At 24.4% G+C, this 22314-nt stretch overlaps 1 protein-coding gene across 1 annotated transcript; it reads right to left on the bottom strand.

Moving 5' to 3' along the window:
- Positions 1-1363: 1363 nt before the first annotated feature.
- Positions 1364-20547, bottom strand: LOC122504106 (replication protein A 70 kDa DNA-binding subunit-like). The gene is made up of 13 exons (XM_043615004.1): positions 20339-20547; positions 20203-20253; positions 13741-13919; positions 13467-13585; positions 13236-13380; positions 12777-12939; positions 6932-7136; positions 6298-6410; positions 6006-6172; positions 5443-5674; positions 5215-5298; positions 3131-3328; positions 1364-1847 (listed from the first exon to the last, which is right to left on the bottom strand). Exons 1-13 carry the CDS (start codon positions 20366-20368, stop codon positions 1734-1736), a joined length of 1800 nt encoding a protein of 599 aa, XP_043470939.1. The 5' UTR covers positions 20369-20547; the 3' UTR covers positions 1364-1733.
- Between the last annotated feature and the right edge of the window lie 1767 nt (positions 20548-22314).

The raw sequence follows: 22314 nt of genomic DNA, 5'->3' as shown, positions 1-22314 counted from the left end.
TAAAAATTCAGAATCTGTGATATTTCATGATTCCAAATATCTAAAATTTATTCTAAGAAACTTTATTTTGAAGAAATTAAAAGATACGCTTCAAGTATGGTCAGCTTGGTTTGTGAAGTGAGAAGCTGATAGAGTTCTCACAAAACGCATCAAATCCATTCTAAAAATTCTGTCAGAAATAATCTGAAAAATGACAAATCATCAGAGTCAAGAAGAAGCATCAGAAAATCTGACGAATAATCAGAACTCTGATGTTTTGTCATGATTCCTCATTATTTTTTTAGTAGGGATTATCAATCAGATAATTGTTGTCAAATTTACATACACATTTTCAATAACTTTTTGTTACCTTTTACGACTTTGCAAATTGTTAACAAGATTTCGGTAAATATATGTTAACTTTTCAAAGTCAACAATTTGATGGTTACATTTCGTTAACTTTTCAAAGTCAACAATTTGATGGTTACATTTTGTTAACTTTTTGTTGACAATTTCCATTATCAAAAAGATGACTTGAAAACGGTAACTTAAAGTTAGAGAGTAAAAACTTAATTTAAAACTTAATTTAAAACTTAATTTAAACTTAATTTACTTAACTTAACTTAACTTAGAGTTAGAGAGTTCTCTCTCTCTCTCTCTCTCTCTCTCTCTCTCTCTCTCTCTCTCTCTCTCTCTCTCTCTAAAAAGAATTTGTAATATTTGAAAAAACATAAAATATTATTTAACAATTTTAAATTTTATTAAGAAGAAAGAAGCTATCAATTATCCGAATCAAACTTTTACTAAACAAAATTAAATATCTTAAATAAATCTCTATAAGCTCAGTGGTCAGAGCAGTCTAGCGGCAATAGAAAGGTCGTGGGCTCGTATCCCACCATGCTACCGTTTTTCTGGATTCTTTGATAATTTTGAAATTATTAATTAATTTCGAAAATATTTTTCAGATTAAGGAGGTTTCTGTATTCGGGCAGCTGTGCTGTCGATACATATGAAATCTAAGAGCTTATAGAGATTTATTTAAGATATTTAATTTTGTTTAGTAAAAGTTTGATTCGGATAATTGATAGCTTCTTTCTTCTTAATATTTAACTGCCGAATGATAAATTCACTTTCTATAATTTTAAATTTTATTAAATTTTAGTTAAATTACTTTTAAATTTGAAGATAATTAAATTTAAAAATCGTTTTCTATTAATTTAATTGATTTCTCATCTTTGTAATACGTATGTAATTAAATTTAGAATTTATTATTACATTAAATATTGAAATATAATATATTTGATACATATAATAAAATATTAACTTATTAAGAAATTAACTAATGAACTTTAATTTCTAAAATTATTTCAAATCATAAACATTCTTCATTTATAAATCGAAACTAAAGATTTATTAATTTTTACAATAACATGTTCGATAATATATATTATTATAAGAATATGGTAATAATATATAGTAGGTAATATAATATATAATCGTATAAACTTTTTTTTAAACTTGCAATTCTGAAGACATAATCCGCATTATTTCGTGCAAAGAAAATGAAGAAATCATATTTTCTTAATACTGAGACTTAATATTAAAATATAAATTTTCTATTTATATATGCAATATATATAAAAATATTATTGTTAAGTAGAAAAATAACCTTTATAAACAAATTATTTTCATCAAGGTTTTTGATAACATTCATTTGTAATCGAAACAAAAAAAACACTTTTAAGGCACATTTCTCAAGCCGATGGCTTCTCCATAGTGTTCTTAATTTCCTTCAATAGATGTGCACTGTAGTCTAAGAAATTCACTGGCGTAACACTTTGTACGATAGCTCTAACTTTGGATATATTCTGTAAAATTAAAAACGTATTATTATTTACTGTAGGGACAAAAAATTATACTAATAGTACTATTTTCGTTATATTATTACTTTAAATTTATGTTCATATATGGGTGATTAAATTTAAAATAGCATTTACATTTACCTCCTACTCAAAACTCTGGGTTTCCTAATTTTTAAAATAAAAAAAGTGTATCGAAAATCATTGAATTCTTGCCAAAATTTTATCAAAAGATTTGAGATAATTTAATTCTTTCGAAAAATTTTACAGGTTTTGGTAATAATAAATTCAGTTCTTTCAAAAAATTTCTTTCATTTATTGAATATAATCGATTTTGTTAATAATTGTAATTAATAATTTAACTATTAAAATTTTATTTAAATTATTGATACAAAATTAAACTCTTCTAAACAATTTTATTAGAGTTTTTGTAAATAATTAAATTTTTTTGAAGAATTTCTTTAAGTATTTTTTAAAAAAATGTAGTTTCTTGAATAATTTTAATTGAAGATTTTAAAGATAATTGAATTAAACCAAGAATTTTTTTCATTTTTTAAAAATATTCTTGTCTGTTAATAATTATAATTAAATATTTGATTATTGAAGTTTTTTAAAATTGTACTGAAAATAATTGAAATCCTTCAATTCTTTCGAACGATTTATTAAAATTTTATAAAATAATTGAATTTCTTCGAAAAATATTATTAATATTATAAATTTTTTTATTAAATTTTATTAAAATTGTATTAAAAATAATTGAATTTTTGCAAAAAATGTTACTGTTTATAAAAATAATTAAATTGCTTCGAAGAATTTATTAAAATTTTGGAAAATAATTGAATTTTTTCAAAAAATATTATAACTAATTAAGAAAAAAATTAAATCCTTTCGTAAATTTTATTATTATTAAAATTTTAGAAAATAATTGAATTTTGTTGTCAAATTTAATTAAAATTTTGTTGAAAACAATTTAATTTTTGCAAAACATTTTACTTTTTACAAAAATAATAATTGAATTCTTCCGAAAAATGTTATTATTTGTGAAAATAATTTAATTCTTGTGAAGAATAAAATTATATTAAAATTTTTGAAAATATAAACAATAAAAATTAATTAGTACTTAAAAAATGGATTTTTTAAATTTTGATTAAGAAATAATAATTCAAAAATTTATATTTTAAAGTAAAAACATTTTGTAATTTGCATAATAATAATAAATGGAATATCATGCTTATGAAATATGAAATTACATATGAAAAAAATATGAAAGAAAAAACAGGGAAATTACTTACATTGAAATGCTCCTGTTTCATTAATATTTTGAAATTGTAATACTTTAATTTACAATTCTCAAATATATCTCCATAAGCATCAATTGATAAATTTTCTTGAATATTTCCAACTTCTTGTGCGCTTTTATTCAGAATTTGTTCCGCTTCATTGTTGAAAATAGTTACTCTTAATTCCTGAGTGTAATCAAGTAACGATGCCTAAAAAGTAAATAAAAATTTTACATTAAAAACATGTTTTTATACATATTATATAATAATATTAATAATATTTTTTATTGTTTTTTATTGTTATTACTACAAGTCTGCATTTTTTTTTAAATTCATTCCTGATCTACAAAAGTGTATCCATCTTTACATATTCTTTTTTTATGACTTTTTGAACTTTTTCTGACTATTTTCAAAACGGTGTCTTTTTTCGATTAATTTTTTTAATAAAATGTGACTTTTTCGACTTTTTATTCAAATATTGCAACAAAATTTTAGAATATATTATATTGCTTCCTTTGCTTCCTCATAGAGGATGTATTGCAATATGTACTAAAATTTTTTGAGTTTGATTTTTTGACATATCTTAAAGTGATTTGACCTCAGAAGTTGTAGGTCTCACGCGCGGACATAAAATGAGAGTACTTTGAGATAGATTAATAAAGTTTAACTATTTTTTTTTTTTTTAATTTTGCAAAAAAACGTTTTTTGCCCATAACTTTAAAAAAATGTTAGGACACCTATAAATGGTTTTCCATAATTTTGTAGAGTTTTTTTAGACCAGGGTTGCTGCAGAAGTCTGTTTTTAAATTTCCATGACTTTTCCAGGTTTTCCAGTACCAAATCTGATAAATTTCCAGGTCACCTTTTGAACATTATAAATTAGAGCAATTTTTGAAGAAAAATTGGCCTAATAATAATAAATTAGAATTTTTCTGTATTATAAAAATATTCACGTTAGATTATCTCTATTTGATTATTAAAGCACAGACAGGGTGTCTACTGAAAATATGACTTAAAATTCCAGGACAGATTTTTTATTTTTCCAGGACATTTACATGTGTAATATTATTTCATATTACGATTAACATAATTTAAATTAACCTATCTATACTTGAACAAAAATATTTATTTTATTATAAAAAGAGTTCAAAATCAATATTATATATAGATATCAGATTCTTTAATCAAACGACAAATTAAAATTATTTTTTGATGGATCAAAAAAATTATTTTTTTAAATTTGAGTAAAATTTTTAAATTATTGAATATTTAAAAGCAAAATATGGAAAATTCAAGGATATTTCAGGACATTTCCAGGAATTCCAGGACATCATTTTTTAAAAGAAAAAATGTGGGAAAAAATATTAAGTGGAATAAAATTCCAGGCATTTCAAATTTCCATGACATTTCCAGGTATTCCAGACCATTTTTAAAAAAATCCCTGACTTTTCCAGGTATTCCAGACCTTTTTTTAAAAAATCCCTGACTTTTTCAGGTTTTCCAGGTTCTGTAGCAACCCTGTAGACGCATCTTTTGAGCACTAATTCATCATTTTTCGTCCATATTAACCGGAGTTATTAAACTTTTAAAAATCTAAAGTTTTAGAAAATAAGACTTTTTTGAAAATTTTGTTGAAAAATGTAGAAGTACACTACCGGTAAAAATTGAGAAATCACCCATTTTCAAATGAATGAAAAACATAAAATTTATGGAAACTAAAAATTTTTTCTTTTTATTTTTTGAAAGATAGTAAAATTTTGAAAAGAATAAGATCTTTCAGAAGTCATTTGGCCAATATTTTATTTAGATATTTTAAAAAAATCGTCATTTCCAATGTTTTACAAAAATTTGAATATCTTCTAAAATAATAAACGCTTTTAATCATCTTAGCCTTTTTTTATAGGTCATTTTCTACAGTATGAGAATTACTTATAGGCATTGACGTTTGAATTTCGAAATTATTTTTCTGGTAATAAGATTGTTTCAAATTTTTTGAATTTTTTTTGGTCCAAGTTTGACGACCTGCATTTTCTAAGAAAAAAATTACACGTAGTTATGCTAGTTTAATAATAATTTAATAATAATGTAGAAATTACCTGAATAATCATTTTGTAAGTAAAATTTGGAAAATCCGCATTACACTTAACACATCTGTACATTCCATTAATTGGATCCAAAAGCTATGAAAAAAAGAACATTTTTAATATATTTTTAGTAAAAAGAATACGTTTTTTATTGCAAAGAAAATGTATGCAAGGAGAAATTAAATATTTTTGTAATATAAACAAAATTATAATTTCTTTTAATATTCACAAATAAAATACCTTTTTATTACAATTGTCAGAAGGACAAGCTTTATATAAACAATTTTGATGATTTAAGGAGCCAATGACTGCTTTAGTTAAAAACATATTGTTTTTTTCTTGTAATCCAATGTTTTGTTCTTGCACTTGTAGGAAATTCAACCATGACAAACTAGAAGAACTAACACTTATTGTATTTGAAATCATTTTGGCAGTTTTAGCTTTTTCAGTGTCATTGTACCACGTTATTATTCTGAAAGAACATAAATTATTAAATTTAGATAAAATAGTTAAAAAATAATATCTTTGCTTTAATATTTATGTCCCTAAAGTTTTGATCATTCAAAGAAACGAAGTTTATTTATTTCCTTTTCAAATTTAAATTTTATTATAAATAACAGTCACGTATTAAAAAATAATTTGTAAACTTTTAAAATTTTTAATAAATGTTTTTCGTTTTTTTAATGAGTAATTTACAAAAATATTTCATTCATTTGAACGTTCGAAATTTTTGAAATATAAATTTTCACCTTTTTTCACTTTTTCAAATATATTTGTCTTCGATTTGAAATTAATTAATTTACCTGTCGACATCTGGAATTGCTGGATTAGCTTGTACGATTGTTGATGAAACTGTTGAAAGTGATTTATCTCCATTAAATTCTTTAACCGTTACGTTTTTAAGAGCAAGTGGTGTACCTTCAGTTTCACTGAACGCTTCAGCCTGTGCACCCCATAAAGTTAATGTTACCTTGAAACAAAGAAAATGTTATTTTTTTGCCTTTCTTTTCATTGACGACAAATCTTTTTCAAATACACAAAGAAAAAAAAATATTTTTCGAAAGTTGAATTTGTTCGAATAAATTTTATGCTTACCATAGTATTACTGTCATCAACTAACAGTAAATTACGTTTAACAAAATCAACTCCGCTTCTTTGTGATGTAGATTTCACAACTTCTCCGACATTTTTTAAAATTGCAAGAATATCTAAAGATTAATTTTATGTTAATTATCAATTACAAAATACGTCCTCTATTCTTATTTCGTATTTATAAATAAAATTTTTTCATTTTTTCTGTTTTGAACTTTCAATTGAACGAAATTTAATTATTTCTACTTGAAACTAAAAATTTATTTTAATAATTTTGCGTCAAGTATAGAAAAAATAAATTATAAAGATTCTAAATGTTTAATTTTGTTTTTAGTTTCTGTAACAGTCATAATAATATTTGAAAATATTTATACTGACAAAAAAATTTCTCGTTGATTTGAGCGTTCAGAACTTGAGGAACACTACCTATCCATATATTTAATATTTAAATTCAAATCTTTAAAATTTTTAACTAGGCAGAATATTTTAATTTTCCAAACATGTAAAAAAGCATTAGCTTTCTTAAAAAAAATTAAATATATTAAACCAAAAAAAATATATTAAATATATTAAACTAAAAATTAAACTTAAATATATTAATATTAAATTTATTAATATTAAACTTAAATATATTTACCAACAGCATAACCATTTTCTTTAAATTCGATGTCACTAATGACACAGAAATCAAATTGTATCATTGGAATATGAAGATCTTCGCCTTCATATCTCAGAATTGATGTTTCTGCACCTAATACAAGTTCGAATTCATGTTTTATTGTAGTGTACCTTTTGTTCACCGGTTTCACTTGACATTTAGAAATATAATATATACTTTCAATCTGAAATTACAAGAAAGCAAATTGTATAAATTGTTTTTTATTTTATAAGATATTTTACAAGAAATTCTTATAATTTTGTAGCTTTGAATACCAGAATTTTTTTGATGATTTTAAATTACAAATTTCGAACATGATTGTTTTCTCCAAAATGTTAAAAATGATTCTAAAAATATTTCAAGTTGTTATTTTTTGAACCTATGTATTTGGATTTTTTGGAAATATGTAATTGAAAATATTGAAAATAATTGAATTTAAAAAAATTGGAATAAAAAATTTAAAGAATTAGGGTCATTTGGGGTGAATGTAAACAGTAGATGTTTCAGCTAAATTTACAAATTTAAAAATAAGTACGACGTCAATATTTTTACCTCAGCTCACCTACAAGATGCTCTAAGTATTGCCAATATTTTTTTTGACAATTGGCAATGCCATAGTGTAAGTTATCTTTTAATGCAAAAAAGATTGAAAATCAATGTTTTACTGTTTCAGTATTTTGTCTCGCATTTGCATAAAAATAAATTTAAAAATACATAATCAAACAAAAATATGTAATTCTTCCTTATTAATGCCCTAACAAAAATTGACTTTGATTTTTGATTTTCGTCAATTTAGTTAATAAATAATTAAGTGTTTACATTTACCCCGAGAATTCGAAAACTCGGGGTAAATGTAAACAGAAGTTGAGCTACATTTTAAAAGAAAATAATTGAATAAATTTGCTTTTATTTCACAATTTCATTAATTTGGCAATGTAAAATTACATAAAAAAGGAAATTAAGTCCTCTTTAAAAAAAAAATTGGATAAAAAAAAAAATTTTTTTTGAAAATTTGATCAATTTTTAAAAATATTTTCAGGTTCATCCGCCATTTTGAAAATTTAAAATTTGACTTCAAATTCGTATTCAGCGATTTCAAAAACCCCCGAGTAGCCAGATTCAAGCAAATTTGAACAATTTTTAAAATATTATTTTTAGGTTCATCCGCCATATTGAATCCACCATTTTGAAATTTAAAAATTCGATTTTAGATTCTTATTGAGCAACCTTAAAAACTTCTTCTTACTAAGTTGAATGAAAATATATTAAAATTTGTTCAAGTTATTCAAGTTTTTACATTACTAATTTTGTAAGGGTTGATTGTTTATCTTATATGATACATTATCAGTCAACTGGTTGATTTACTATACATCAACGAAGAATTTTTTTTCAGTTTTTCCATCCCTTAAAACAGTAGTATACTTGAAATAACTTGTTTCTTAAACCTCGCTTAACTACAGTGGTGTTTACATTTACCCCGAATTTTAGGAAAATTTCAAAATCTCGGGGTAAATGTAAACAGTTAGTTTTAGGCGATTCAGGTGCATCAATATTTTTTTGTACCTCATCAAATTTTTCTAGGGAACTCTAATAACAAGTTCATGCAAAAGAAATCCGTCCGTTTTACCTTTTAACAAAAAATAATGTTTTTCTTGAAAAATAGATATTCCGTTTACATTTACCCCAAATGACCCTACTATTTTCAAACATATCTATATTATTTGGATAATAATCTTTGTATTCCGGTAATCTGTTTGCAGTTTGAAGTTAGTTGCTGTTTGCTGTTTTCAATTTTAAAATAAATGTACTATAAATCATTGAATTCTTGCAAAGTATTTATCAGGAAATTTGGAAATAATTTTTTTAATAATTGAATTCTTTCGAGAAAATGTAATTAAAACTGTATTGACAATAATTTAATTCTTGGCAAGATTTTTATTAAAATTCCGTAAAATAATTGAATTGTTTTGAAGAATTTATTTCAATTTTCTTGAAAATAATGTAGTTTTTTTAAAATAATTTTTACTGAAAATTTTCTTTCAAGTTTTTAAAATAATCCTGTTTATTATTAATTGAGGATCTGTATCGATGAACTCGCTCGACGCGCGAAAAAAAGGGATAATACCAGTCGGGAGCAGTGAACGACCCAAAGCCCTCTGGGGTCGAACAAGTTCTTCGATACAATTGAATTGTTTAGAAAAATTTTATTACAATTTTTAAAAATAAATGAATCTGTTAGAGAAATTTTATTAAAATTATTTTGAATATAATTGCATTTTTTTCTAGAAATTTTATTAAAATTGTATTGAAAATAATTGAATTTCTCAGAAGAATTTGATTACTTACAAAAATAATCGAATTGTTTCGAAGAATTTTATCAGAATTGTTGAAAATAATTGAATTTTTATTAAAACTCCTGGAAATAATTTAATTAAAACAATATTTTTAAAAATAATTGTATTCCTCCGAAACATTTTATTATTTATGGAAATAATTGAATTCCTTTGAAAAATTTTGTTATTTATGATAATATTTTAATCTTGCGAAGAATTTTCTTATTTATGAAAGTAATTGAATTCTTGCGATGAATTTTACTTACTACTTATAAAAATAATTGCATTGTTTCAAAGGATTTCTTCAAATTTCTTGAAATTTAATTTAAATTTTGTTAAAAACAATTGAATTTTTGCAAAAAATTGTTCTTTTTATAAAAATAATTAATTAATAATATGTATTAATAATAGGTAATTAAAATTTTGGTGCTCATTTCATGAACACTTTGCTTTCTCATATAGAGATAATAGTAATAATAATAGAAATATATGAATAACGTTTCATAAATATGGTAAAAGTGATTGAATCTTTGTTCAATCAATGTATTTTTAAATACCCTACAAGATAGTTATAATAATTTAATAGTTAAACAAAATTTTTCAAACAAAAAAGTAAAAAAAAGTGTCATTTTTCACAATTTTTGATTTTTAAAATACCAATAATTTCGAAATTTATGATCGAATTAGGTTCAAAAATAGGCCAATCGAAGCGTTTTTTAATGCTCTACAAATTGGTAACGAGTCTTATTTTCCAAAAATTTTGATTTTTAAAAGTTTAATATCTCCGGATAATATAAGCAAAAAATGTTGAATAAGCGCTCAAAAGATGCGTCTAGGAAAATTCTAGAAAATTAGAGAAAAATATTTATAGGTGTCCTAACATTTTTTTTAAGTTATGGGCAAAAAACGATTTTTGAAAAATTTAAAATCCAAAAAAAATGTAGTTAAACTTTATGAATCGGGCTGAAAATACTCTTATATTATATCCGCACGTGAGACTTACAATTTAAAAAAAAATTCGTCCCTGAAGCTCTTCATAATCTTGAGATATTTATGAAAATGTAATATTTACACACACACACGGAATGACATTTTTTAAAAATGTCATTTTTGAACTCCTGAGGTCGAATAACATAAAGATATGTCAAAAAATCGAACTCGAAAAATTTTGGTATTACAATACCTAAGAGGAAGTAATAAATGGAATCACACGTTCCGCGCGTATTATTTGCTAGTTTTAATATAACTTTATAGGTAGAAACTATTTTCCTAATTTTTCATTTCTAAATTTACGCTAGAAGATTTTTCATTAAAATTTATGAGAATTCCATTATTTCCACAATTTGCAATTAAAATTCTTCAAAAGTTGATTTTCAAAAATTTTAATAAAATACTTGAAAAAATCAATTATTTTCAATAAAATTTAACAAAATTTAAATTATTCAAAATCTTTTGAATTGTATATTTCAAAAATTTAATTAGAAAATTTGTTCTAAAATAATTTTTAAAAGATTAGTCTATAGTTATTTTTCACACTACAAAAATCGAAATAAGTTGCATTTTATCTCTTTGCCGTTCATATGTTACGAAATGTCGTCTTGAGTCCTTTTTGGGGGAACAGCCAATGAGAAGAGGCGTTTATGCTTGTGTTGATAAGTTAGTTATGTGTGAGTATGTAAGTGTCTAAATTTGCAGCATCGTACCTTCTCAAAATTGAAACCGATTTATATTTTACAATAAATTATATTTAATTATAGAGTCATTCCATTATATTTCGACTAAAGTCGTTGCTGAATAATTTTAAAAAATTGTAATATTTGGCAGGAATGATGTTAAAGATATTAGGATCACCGAACAAAAAGAATTTTTTAAATATTTTTGATATTTATTGTAAAATAAGCATCTAAAGTATATGAAGTCGTAAAAACTGTCACTTTTTCATCTATTAGAAAATATCGAAAATATTAAAGAAAACACATAATTTACTATAAAAACGTAAAAAAATTATAATAATTTATTAAGCATGAATTGTTTTATTATTATAAATTGATAAAAACAATTATTAATAAGAAATATTAAATAAAAAATTATTTTAAAGTTCACCTGCCAAATAACCTAAATTTGCCAATTTCATTCACTAAATGTGAGAAAGAGAAATCATTAAATTGAATAAAACCTTATGAAATATAAAGTACCTGCGTGATTAACTTTTAGTTTTCCTTATCACTTTCTTCCTTTTTTCTTCACAAATGTGAAAAAATAAGCAATTAAAATTGGCACTTTGCTTATTTTCACGATTTTAAAATGTAAATAACTTCTGCCCAGAAAAATGAAAAATTACGAAAATTGGGCAATAATTAATTGATCACTAGATACACTCACTGGAAGAAGATTTTCTTTGGTCCCGAAGCTATTTTCCGAATTAATTAACTTTAAACTTTTTACTATTTTTATCAGGTTAATACATGTGATTTTTTTAAAACTGAAGTTGGTTCAAAACGATTAAACAAGAAGAGCTAACTTCGTCCTTTAAAAAATTATTGCCCAATTTTCGTAATTTTTCATTTTTCTGGGCAGAAGTTATTTACATTTTAAAATCATGAAAATAAGCAAAGTGCCAATTTTAATTGCTTATTTTTTCACATTTGTGAAGAAAAAAGGAAGAAAGTGATAAGGAAAACTAAAAGTTAATCACAGGTACTTTATATTTCATAAGGTTTTATTCAATTTAATGATTTCTCTTTCTCACATTTAGTGAATGAAATTGGCAAATTTAGGTTATTTGGCAGGTGAACTTTAAAATCATTTTTTATTTAATATTTCTTATTAATAATTGTTTTTATCAATTTATAATAATAAAACAATTCATTTTTAATAAATTATTATAATTTTTTTACGTTTTTATAGTAAATTATGTGTTTTCTTTAATATTTTCTAATAGATGAAAAAGTGTCAGTTTTTACGACTTCATATACTTTAGATGCTTATTTTACAATAAATATCAAAAATATTTAAAAAAATTCTTTTTGTTCGGTGTTTCTAATATCTTTAACATCATTCCTGCCAAATATTACAATTTTTTAAAATTAGTCAGCAACGACTTTAGTCGAAATATAATGGAATGACTCTATACTAATTGATCACTAAAAATACAATTTTTTGTGTAAAGTGCAAATGTATATTTGCAATTTATTACAATTTAAAAATGGTAAATTTGATTGTTAAAAACTTTTATCAAACATAAATATCCTATGTAAACATAACCTCAAAATCAAGCTAACTTCCGGCCCTGATATTGTCCACGTGATTCAACTGTCAAACTGCTTGTTTCTGAGGTGGGGAAAACTTATGTACGGCAAAGAGTTATACTAAAAAAATGTGGTATTTTTGTTGTAATATTTGGAAGAAAAGTCGAAAAAATAGCATTTTTAAAAAAAATATGTCGAGAATAAGTATAAAAATAATAAAATTTATCCGCAAAATTCACTTACTTGAAAGAGATCATAAAATGCATCGACTTGATCATTAAATCCGGTACAACGAATTTCTCCGGATTCGTCTATCAAATCTAATGAAAATAATTTGCCTTCGCCTCGTGCATTACTCCAAGTTCTAATGTCAGACTTTGCTGAAACTCTTGCCCTTATTATCCATCTGTAATATTATTAAAATCCAGGAGTGACAACTATTAACTTTACCAAGTAATAATTAATTCTTTTTCTTCTATTATTTATTTCATTTTTACATTCTAATTTTTTATTTTATTTACTTTATTTTTTTCTTAATATTTTCTCTAAATGTTTTAATATTTACTTTTTATGTTTTAAAATTCTTTTTGACAATTTATTATCATATATAAATTTTAAACTATAAGTTATTTTATATTTATTTCAGAAACTATTTACCACTTAAATAAGTTCTAAAAAAGTAATTTAAAGTTAAATACTAACTTTCCGTAGTAGGGACTTAAATTTATTAACGGGACAGTGTAGATATTTTGATAAACTGAAGACTGACTAGCTCGAACAATTTCAGTTTCATTTTGTCCACTTTCTGGATTATTATTCACAGGATTTGCTCTAACTTCTTCCACAACTAAAAGAGAAATTTTTTGCAGTTAAATATTTTTCAACAATAAAATGAAAATTTCAAAAATTTCAATATTCAAATTTCTTTAAAACCTGGAAGTTGATCTTTAATATTTAAGCCTTTCGGTACATAGGTATATGGATTCCCAATGAGATTTCCAATTTGCTCACCGGATGTTACAATTTCAACATTCTTCACCATAATAACAGAACTGAAAAAATATATTATTAATAACAATACTAATAATATAATAATAATTTAAAGTGAATTTCATAATTAAAAATAAATTCTTCATTTGCAAATTAACAATGAGAAATCGTTTTCTTTTCAAAATTTAAATAAATGAGTATTCAAATAAAAACTTACTTCACCAAATTTTTAAGAGTCCCCAATTCGTAACTATTAACTTTACAAATAGAAAATTTTGATAAATTTTCATTTTCTAGAAATTCCATTTCGTTGGATAATGCAAGTGCAAAGTTTGTCATCATAACCCCATCGCTTAACCATAGCCTATATTTATCGCCCTTAAGTAATTTCGATCCCTTCATAAAATCAAAAACAAACAATTATTACACATTTTTCTTAAAGACCTCAAAAATTTTTATTTTTTTAAATAAATATTTATCAGGAAGAAGTGACTATTCTTTCATTTGAAAACATGAAATTATTTCTGAATTCATCTTTAAACTTATGAATCATAATTATTTAATTTTTAATTAATTAATTTAATTTTGTTTAATTATACTTTATCAGGGTTGCCACATTTTAACAAAAAAAATATAATTTTTTGCAAAAACTCAATTATTTTCAGCAAAATTTTAATAAAATTTCACGAAAGAATCCAATTATTTTCTAAAATTTTAACAAATCCTTCGAAACAATTCAAGTAAAATCTTTGAAAAAATTTAATTATCTTTAATACAATTTTAATAACAATTTCGTGAAAGAAATCAATTGTTTTTTAATTTTCAATAATATTTTTCGAAAAAATTCAATTATTTTCTAAACTTTTAATAAATCCTTTGAAACAATTCAATTATTTTTTAATTTTTGATAAAATTTTTCGATAAAATTCTTTGCAAAAATTCAATGATTTTCAATACATTAATTTTTAAATTGAAAATATTTAAAAAGAAAAACATTTTCAAAATTCAATTATTATCTAAAATTTAAACTAAAATTCATTTTTAAATCAATTTTTATTAGAAAATTCTACGAAAATATATGGAACTTAAATTTTTTAACCTTTAAAGTGCTATGCCGGTCTGACAGACCGCTATTAAAATTTTCTTTGCTTGAAACTTTTTTTCAATGTATAATAAGAACTTGAACTTTTTAGTAGCTTCATATTTTATGAAAATCTGTTAGGAGACAACTTTTTCAAAAATTTTTATTCGTTAAATTTTGTAATATAAATAAATATTTGAAGTATAGCGGTCTGTGAGACCGGGGTTAGCTTTAAGTGAAAGTATATTCCAGTATATTCCAATGAGTGACGTCTGCGCAACTTGACGCGCAGCTAGTTCTACTGACAGTTCTCATAGACTGCATTTATAAAATAAATAAAATAAATAAATGCAGAATACAGAAATGACTTTTTTTGTTAAAAAGTAAAAAATATTTATAATAGTTGTCTTTTAAAAATTATAAATGACTAAAAAACTGTCAAAAGGGAATAGCGGTCTGACAGACCGGGGTTAGCACTGAGCGTGATTTTTCAACACTTAGCACTTTAAAGGTTAATCTAAGTTCCATTAAAAATTCTAATCAAATTCATTCAATTAATTTTGAAATGTTTAAGTAAAATTATTCATTAAATAATTACACTGCGTCTATACGTCCGACTAGCCGAATAAAAAAATTTGTCCGGGTACTGTTAGCCGGACGCAATAAATTCGTCCGGATACTGTCTAGCCGGACGTTTTGCTGCATAACACAGCTGGGTCTAAACGTCCGGCTAGTAAAATACTAACTAAATAGCCGGTCAGCCGGATAAAATGTTTAGAGTCTAAAACGTCCCGATAAATTAATGAAAGAAATTTTATCTGTATATAGTAAAAATGAAACTGAAGTTAACAATGTTGATTCAACGAAAAAATGTTTCTCTGAAAAGTTCAGGATACAAATTTTTCTTAATAAAATTGTTCATGTAAACGATGGGGAAACATTAGTTCGTATTTTTTTGTGACGGATTTTCTAAAAATCACGAAATTTCAACTAAAACCAAAATTATTGTTTCTTTGCCTTGAAAGCAATTTTTTTCTTTTCACGATTATCTATTTTAATGTCAGAAACCATTTAGAAAAAATTTCAAGAGGATGTAAGGCAGGGAATGCAGTGAATTTGAATTTTTTTTTGTCACAGATTTGACGAAAATTCCGAAATTTCAAATAAGTTGTTAATTTATTTTAATTATTTAGTTTAATTAATTTTCTTGACTTGGAAGCAATTTTTTTCTTTTGATAATTATTTATTTTAATATCAGAAGCAATTTTAAAAAGATTTTAAGAGGATCTAAGGCGGGGAAAGCAGTGATTTTGAATTTTTTGTCGTAGATTTTCCAAAAATCCCGGAATTACAATTAAAAAACAAAAATCACTTCTTTCCCCGCCTTGAATCCTCTTGGACTTTTTTAAATGGCTTCTGACATTAATATGTTAAGTCTAAATGTAATAAAATATAATTTATTTAAATAAAATAATTTTTTTGAAGAAGAGTAATAGATAAATGTTACAGTTACTATAAAAGTTTAATCAAAATTATAATGTTGAATAATTTGAAACTTGTGTAATCCTGAAGAAGATGAAAATTCAACTGGTAAAATTGTTATATATTCTATATTATCTAGTTGTCATTTATTCAAATGCTGAATTTTTCAAAAGGTAACTTATTAAAATATTTATGTTATGCAAAACTTCATTTTCTCGAACCATTATTAACTCAAATTACCATAAAATATATTTTTTAATGTTTATAAAAATGTCATATGACATAATGTTTACTGTAACAAATGTTAATTGCAAATAATTTTTTCATAACGCGGTGCAAAAAAGGGCACTTTTTTGCACCTTGTTATGAAAAATATCGTTCGTAACTAGTGCTAGCAGTTGCCAATTTTTGAACGAGCACTTTTTTTGGGACAAACTGTAGGCGAAGCTTCGCTTCGCCTACAGTTTGTTCCAAAAAAAGTGCTCGTTCAAAAATTGACAACTGCTCGCACTCGTTACGAAATATACTATTTTATACTCGAATTACCACTTTTACAATGTTAAAAAATCCAAATGGAGTTTTAATCTAAAAAAATTGACTACCAATTATTATTACAATAATTGACTATAATATTTTATAATGAAGAATAGTCAATTCTTTAACATTGTAAAATTGGTTATTCGAGTATAAAAACATTATTTGCAATTAACATTTGCTACAGTAAACATTCTGTCAAATGACATTTATAAAATAATATTAAAAAATATATTTTATGGACATTTGAGTTCATAAATGTTCGAGAAAATAAAGTTTTGCATATCATAAATATTTTAATAACTTATCTTTTGAAAAATTCAGCATTTGAATAAATGAATAAATTTCAAATTATTCAACATTATAATTTTGATTAAACTTTTATAGTAACTGTAACATTTATATAGAACTATTACTCTTCTTCAAAAAAATTATTTTATTTAAGGGTTAACACCACTCTAGAGGCAGAAAAGAAGACCAATTTTTGATGATTTGTTTTGGGAAAATGAAAAAAGGAATAGGTTTTCTTTTTGGAGGGTTTGTTAAATACATATTGAAGTGTAGAAAAAAATTTTTATTTTAAATTTTATAACAAAATGGCGACGATAAATTTTATAGTAACAATCGACTAATCTTTTTCTTAACAAAACGTCCAGAAAGAGTTTTTGAAAAGTTCAAGTCCTGGAACAGAAAACAAAGAAATTTCATGATGTATATAATATACACGGAGAAAAATATAAAATAACTTTTACTACTTTTATAGAAAAAAATTTTCGGTAAATTTTTTACTATAAAAGTAGTAAAAGTTATTTTATATTTTTCTCCATGTAAACTTTGGAAGTGCATAAGGGTTTTTTATATATCAATTTTTGTAAAAATCGCGCACTTTTGGGTACAATAATCGATTTTTTGCCAAAGAGTAATAAAAAGTAAATTGTTTATAAAAAATAAAGTTTACATCAAATTAAAAAATCTGTATGTAGTTCCAAAGTTTATAGTATTTAGTTTGTAAAATTTCTTTACTTTTTGTTCCAGGACTTAAACTTTTCAAGAAACCTTTCCGGCCATAAAAAATAGTCGATTTTGAATATGAAATTTACCGCCGCCATTTTGTTATATAATTTTAAAAAAAAATTTCCACACTTCAATATGTATAATTAATAAATCCTCCAAAAAGAAATCCAATTCTATTTTTCATTTTCTCAAAATAAATCATCAAAAATATAGGTCTCTTTTTCTGGCTCTAGAATGGTGTTACCCTTAAATAAATTATATTATTTAGTAAATGCGAATCGGATAATTTGCTTATTTGCTGAAAAATAAATTCTATGATAAACTCACTTCATTAACATTTAAAACTTTTTAAATGGAAAAAACTACGATTAGAACTTTTTAAATTCCGGAAATATACAGGCGTCCCAAAATATTTTTGTGAACAATAATTTTTTTAAGACTTACAATCTTTAAAAAATATTGTATTCTTAATTTATAGACATTTTTTAAATAAATAAATAAAAAAAAGATATATACATAAATAAATGTTAGTCTTCTATTTACATTATTTATTTAACAAATATGTGTTTGTAAACTCTGCATAGAATATATTTTGATGTTTATTTATCTGAAAAAAATTTATTATAAAATATTTTTTGTAAATATTTATAAAAAAGCAAAAAATTAACGGAGTGTCTATTTGGCCCGTCACCCCAGTTCCATACATTTCAAGACGGGCCAAATAAAAAAAGTAGTTTATTTGGCCCGTCAGATAACAAATTAGCTGTAATTAATAACAATAGATTATTATTATTACTATTTTTACAAATAGATTAATTTAATCACCAGGTACTATTTTTTACATGAATTTGACAGGTAATGTAATAAGAAAATTCTTCTTAAAAATTTTAATAAAATTCTTTGAAACGATTGAATTATTTTTAAAAAACAAACGAATTTTTCACAAAAAAATAAATTATTTTAGCAAATAATCAAATTCTCTAAAACTCAATTAGTTTAAAAATCTACTATTTTAATACAATTTCACGAAAGAATTTAATATTATTTATAAACAAAATTTTGATAAAATTCTACGTGAGGTGAGAATTCAATTATTTTCATAAATAAATACATTTTTCGCAAGAGTTCAATTATTTTTATAAATAAAAAAATTATTTTCAGAAATTCAGTTATTTTAAAAAATTTAAATAAAATCCTTCTCCAACATTGAATTATTTTTATAAATATTAAAATTTTCACAGCAATTATAACTCTAAAAAAATTTTATAAAGTCCTTTGGAAGAATTCATAAACAAAATTTTAAGAAATAATTAAATTAAAAAAAATCGCACAAATCCAAGACTTTCTCATTTTTTTATGAGAATGTAAAAATTGTATACTTCGGAAATTTTCATTATTGTAAAAATAATATTTTAATTTTTATATTTTTAAAAAGTTAAATTTTAGAATAATTACAGTTAAAGTGAGAAAAAGTGAAATTATTGAAAAAGTAAATAAGTATTTAAATATTTATTTAACTATGAATAAAAATTAGCCTTTTCAAGAAAAGCAATTGAAATTTTTTTTAGTTAAATTCCCGTAAATAATTTTAAAAAATGAAATTGGAAATTGGAAATTTTCATTGATATTTTATGATTTATGATTCATTTATATTTTAAAGAATTTTATTGTTTACTTTTAAAAATTATTTTTAAATATAATTTATAATATTATGTATACTAAATATGTTTATAATTTGCATCTTTACTTTGAGGTTAAAATATACATTACCTGCATGTCAAATTCATGTAAAAAATAGTACCTGGTGATTAAATTAATCTATTTGTAAAAATAGTAATAATAATAATCTATTGTTATTAATTACAGCTAATTTGTTATCTGACGGGCCAAATAAACTACTTTTTTTATTTGGCCCGTCTTGAAATGTATGGAACCGGGGTGACGGTCCAAATAATAAAAGTAACTTATTTGGCCCGCTGACGGGCCAAATAGACACTCCGAAAAATTAATATAATAATTATAGAATGACAATAATTATAATTGTTATTACTATTATTATGCATATTATGTTTTCGCATTTAGTTATCAAATTAATTTTATAATTCATAACCTAAAAATGTCAAAAACATTCAAGGAATATATTATACTTGTAAAAATCTAATAGACGGACGAATTATAAAGTTCATTATTTTATCCGGATACTGTCAAACGCTTATCACCAGTACATACAGTAAATAGCCGGATGAAATATTTTGGGAGCTATATGTCCGTATATCCGGACGTTTAGACGAAATATTTCGTCCGACTAGCCGGACGTATAGACACTTCGAAATAATTAAAAAATTATTGACAGAAATAGAAAAAATGTTAAGGTTTTATATCAGAATTCGTGGTAATTTCATAGTTTATAAGGCAAACAAAAAAGACACAAAAATTCAGAATTAAAGAAACAAAATGTTGAAAAGATTTTAAAACTTGTTTTATTTCTCAACAGCAAGTAAATGAAGTCAGTGGGGAAAAATTAATTTTTTAAATAAATATGTTGAAAGAAAGAGTGTAAATATTTACCACAATTTGTAAAAACATGGGATCATTTATTGCTTCTCCATTTATAACTCTCTAGAGCAAAAATTAAGAATATTAATTTAAATAATAAAACATGATTTATATTATAACAAAAAGTAATTAACAAGAAAAAACTCACATTCAAAACACCGGTTGATAGTTGCTCCATTGTAATTCAAGAAAAAAGAAAGAATGTCTTTTCTAAAAGAAAATATTAGATAAATAATTCATTACCATTGCATATCGATGAAAAATACACATAAATTTGTATGTAACATACAGAAATGTATGTTTTTTTTCTTTACGCTGCCATGGGACTGCACCCTAATAGAAAATTAAGGCCTTTCTCCAATAGGATCCAAAAACTCTGCGTTTGTCTGCGAATGACTGCGTTGCGTTGATTTTAGCATGTGTTGCTATAGCAACCGACGCAGACGCAGAGTTTTGGGAACCTATTGGAGAAAGGCCTTTAGTACGGAAGCTTCTACGCGCCACCATGCGGCACTCACTCGTGTTGTGCGGCAGGTAGAGAGGAACCGGCCTGTTCGTCTTGAAGGCGAGAACACAATCCATGGGTACGCGAGCGACGTGAACGTAAACGTATGACGTCACCCATTTAGTTAACATTGTGACGTCAGCACGTTACACGTTCACGTAGGCTATTCTGTTCTCGCCTTGATGCGTGCCTCCCTACGTGCCTAGTAGCGTTCCTAGTTGTAGCAGAAGAGTTTTGAAAATATTTTGTTACTGAGTATTTTATTTATGAAATTGGAATAAATCTAATCGAATTATGTTTTATTAAAATAATTTCCAGTCTTTTATTTTGCATATATTGTCATTGGTTTGCTCGAAAATTTCAATTCAATACCTTGACATAAACATAACCGCAAAGTAAAAAGTGATTATTTTGAATACACTGTAAAAAAATCTGGTGTAAAATAACACGAAACTTGTAATTTCACACATCAAAATTATAGGTTGTACGTAGTAAATTTATTTCGTTCCAAAAGTAGTTTTACTATTTTTAATAATTTTACATTATACGACTATGTAATTTAATAGTTTTGTGTAAATTTACTACGTCCGACGTAGGAAAATTTGATCACTATGTCCGACGTGGTATTTTTACATTGCGTGTATTTCTACACTTTGACGTAATATTACGTCGCACGATCTGTACAATTACATGGCGAATGTAATTTTCTTATTCCTTTAAGATTTTCAAAAAATTTTCAAGTTTTTATAAATAACTCTAAAAAAGTGTATATAATGTACATTTATAGAAAGTATATGCTAATTTATAAGTAAATAATAATATAACAAAAAGTTTTGGGCTATATTTCATAAATACAAAAAGTTACGACTGAAAATATTATTTCAAAAAATATTTGCAGGTTATGTAGATTACAGTCGGCGTGTAAGGCTGAAGTCCCATGGCAGCGTTTTGCGTTGCGTTTTGTAACTAGGCAATGAGTGTGAGAGAGATGGAGATATATGTTTGCTATATTTGCACTCATGGCCTAGTTACAAAACGCAACGCAAAACGGTGCCATGGGACTGCGGCCTAAAAATACCACGTCGGACATAGTGACCAAACTTTCCAACGTCGGACATAGTAAATTTACACCAGATTTTTTTACAGTGTAGCAAATAAAACTATATAATTTAAATTTATTTCAACAATATCAATTGCAATGTTTCTTGTAATTAAGATGTTTTGTTTGTATTTAAAGTCGATCTGTAATTATAATTAAGGAAATTTTAAGGTTTTGGGGTTTTGGTAATTTTCTATAAAAAATAAAAATTAGGTACAATTCATTTAGGTTATGGGCAGAATTGAAGCAAGCGAATGTATAGGCCAACGCAGAATAGATCTGTAACCGGAACCGCAATCGTAAGCGTAACCGTAAGAATGAGTTAAAGAAGGATAGGTATATTGCTTATCCTTCTCTAACTCATTCTTACGCTTACGGTTACGATTGCGGTTCCGGTTACAGATCTATTCTGCGTTGGCCTTATCACCCCAGTCCGACTCCTATGTATTTTGAAGGAAAAATATGTCAGCTTAGTGGTTTGCGTTTTCATGTGCCAAAAAGTAACACGTGATGGCGCTGT

Source organism: Leptopilina heterotoma, unplaced genomic scaffold (assembly GCF_015476425.1).
Source record: "Leptopilina heterotoma isolate Lh14 unplaced genomic scaffold, ASM1547642v1 Lhet_278, whole genome shotgun sequence".
In the NCBI taxonomy this organism is placed as follows: Eukaryota; Metazoa; Arthropoda; class Insecta; order Hymenoptera; family Figitidae; genus Leptopilina; species Leptopilina heterotoma.
The sequence above is the reverse complement of the archived record's forward strand: the minus strand, read 5'-3'. Positions and strand labels throughout refer to the sequence as shown.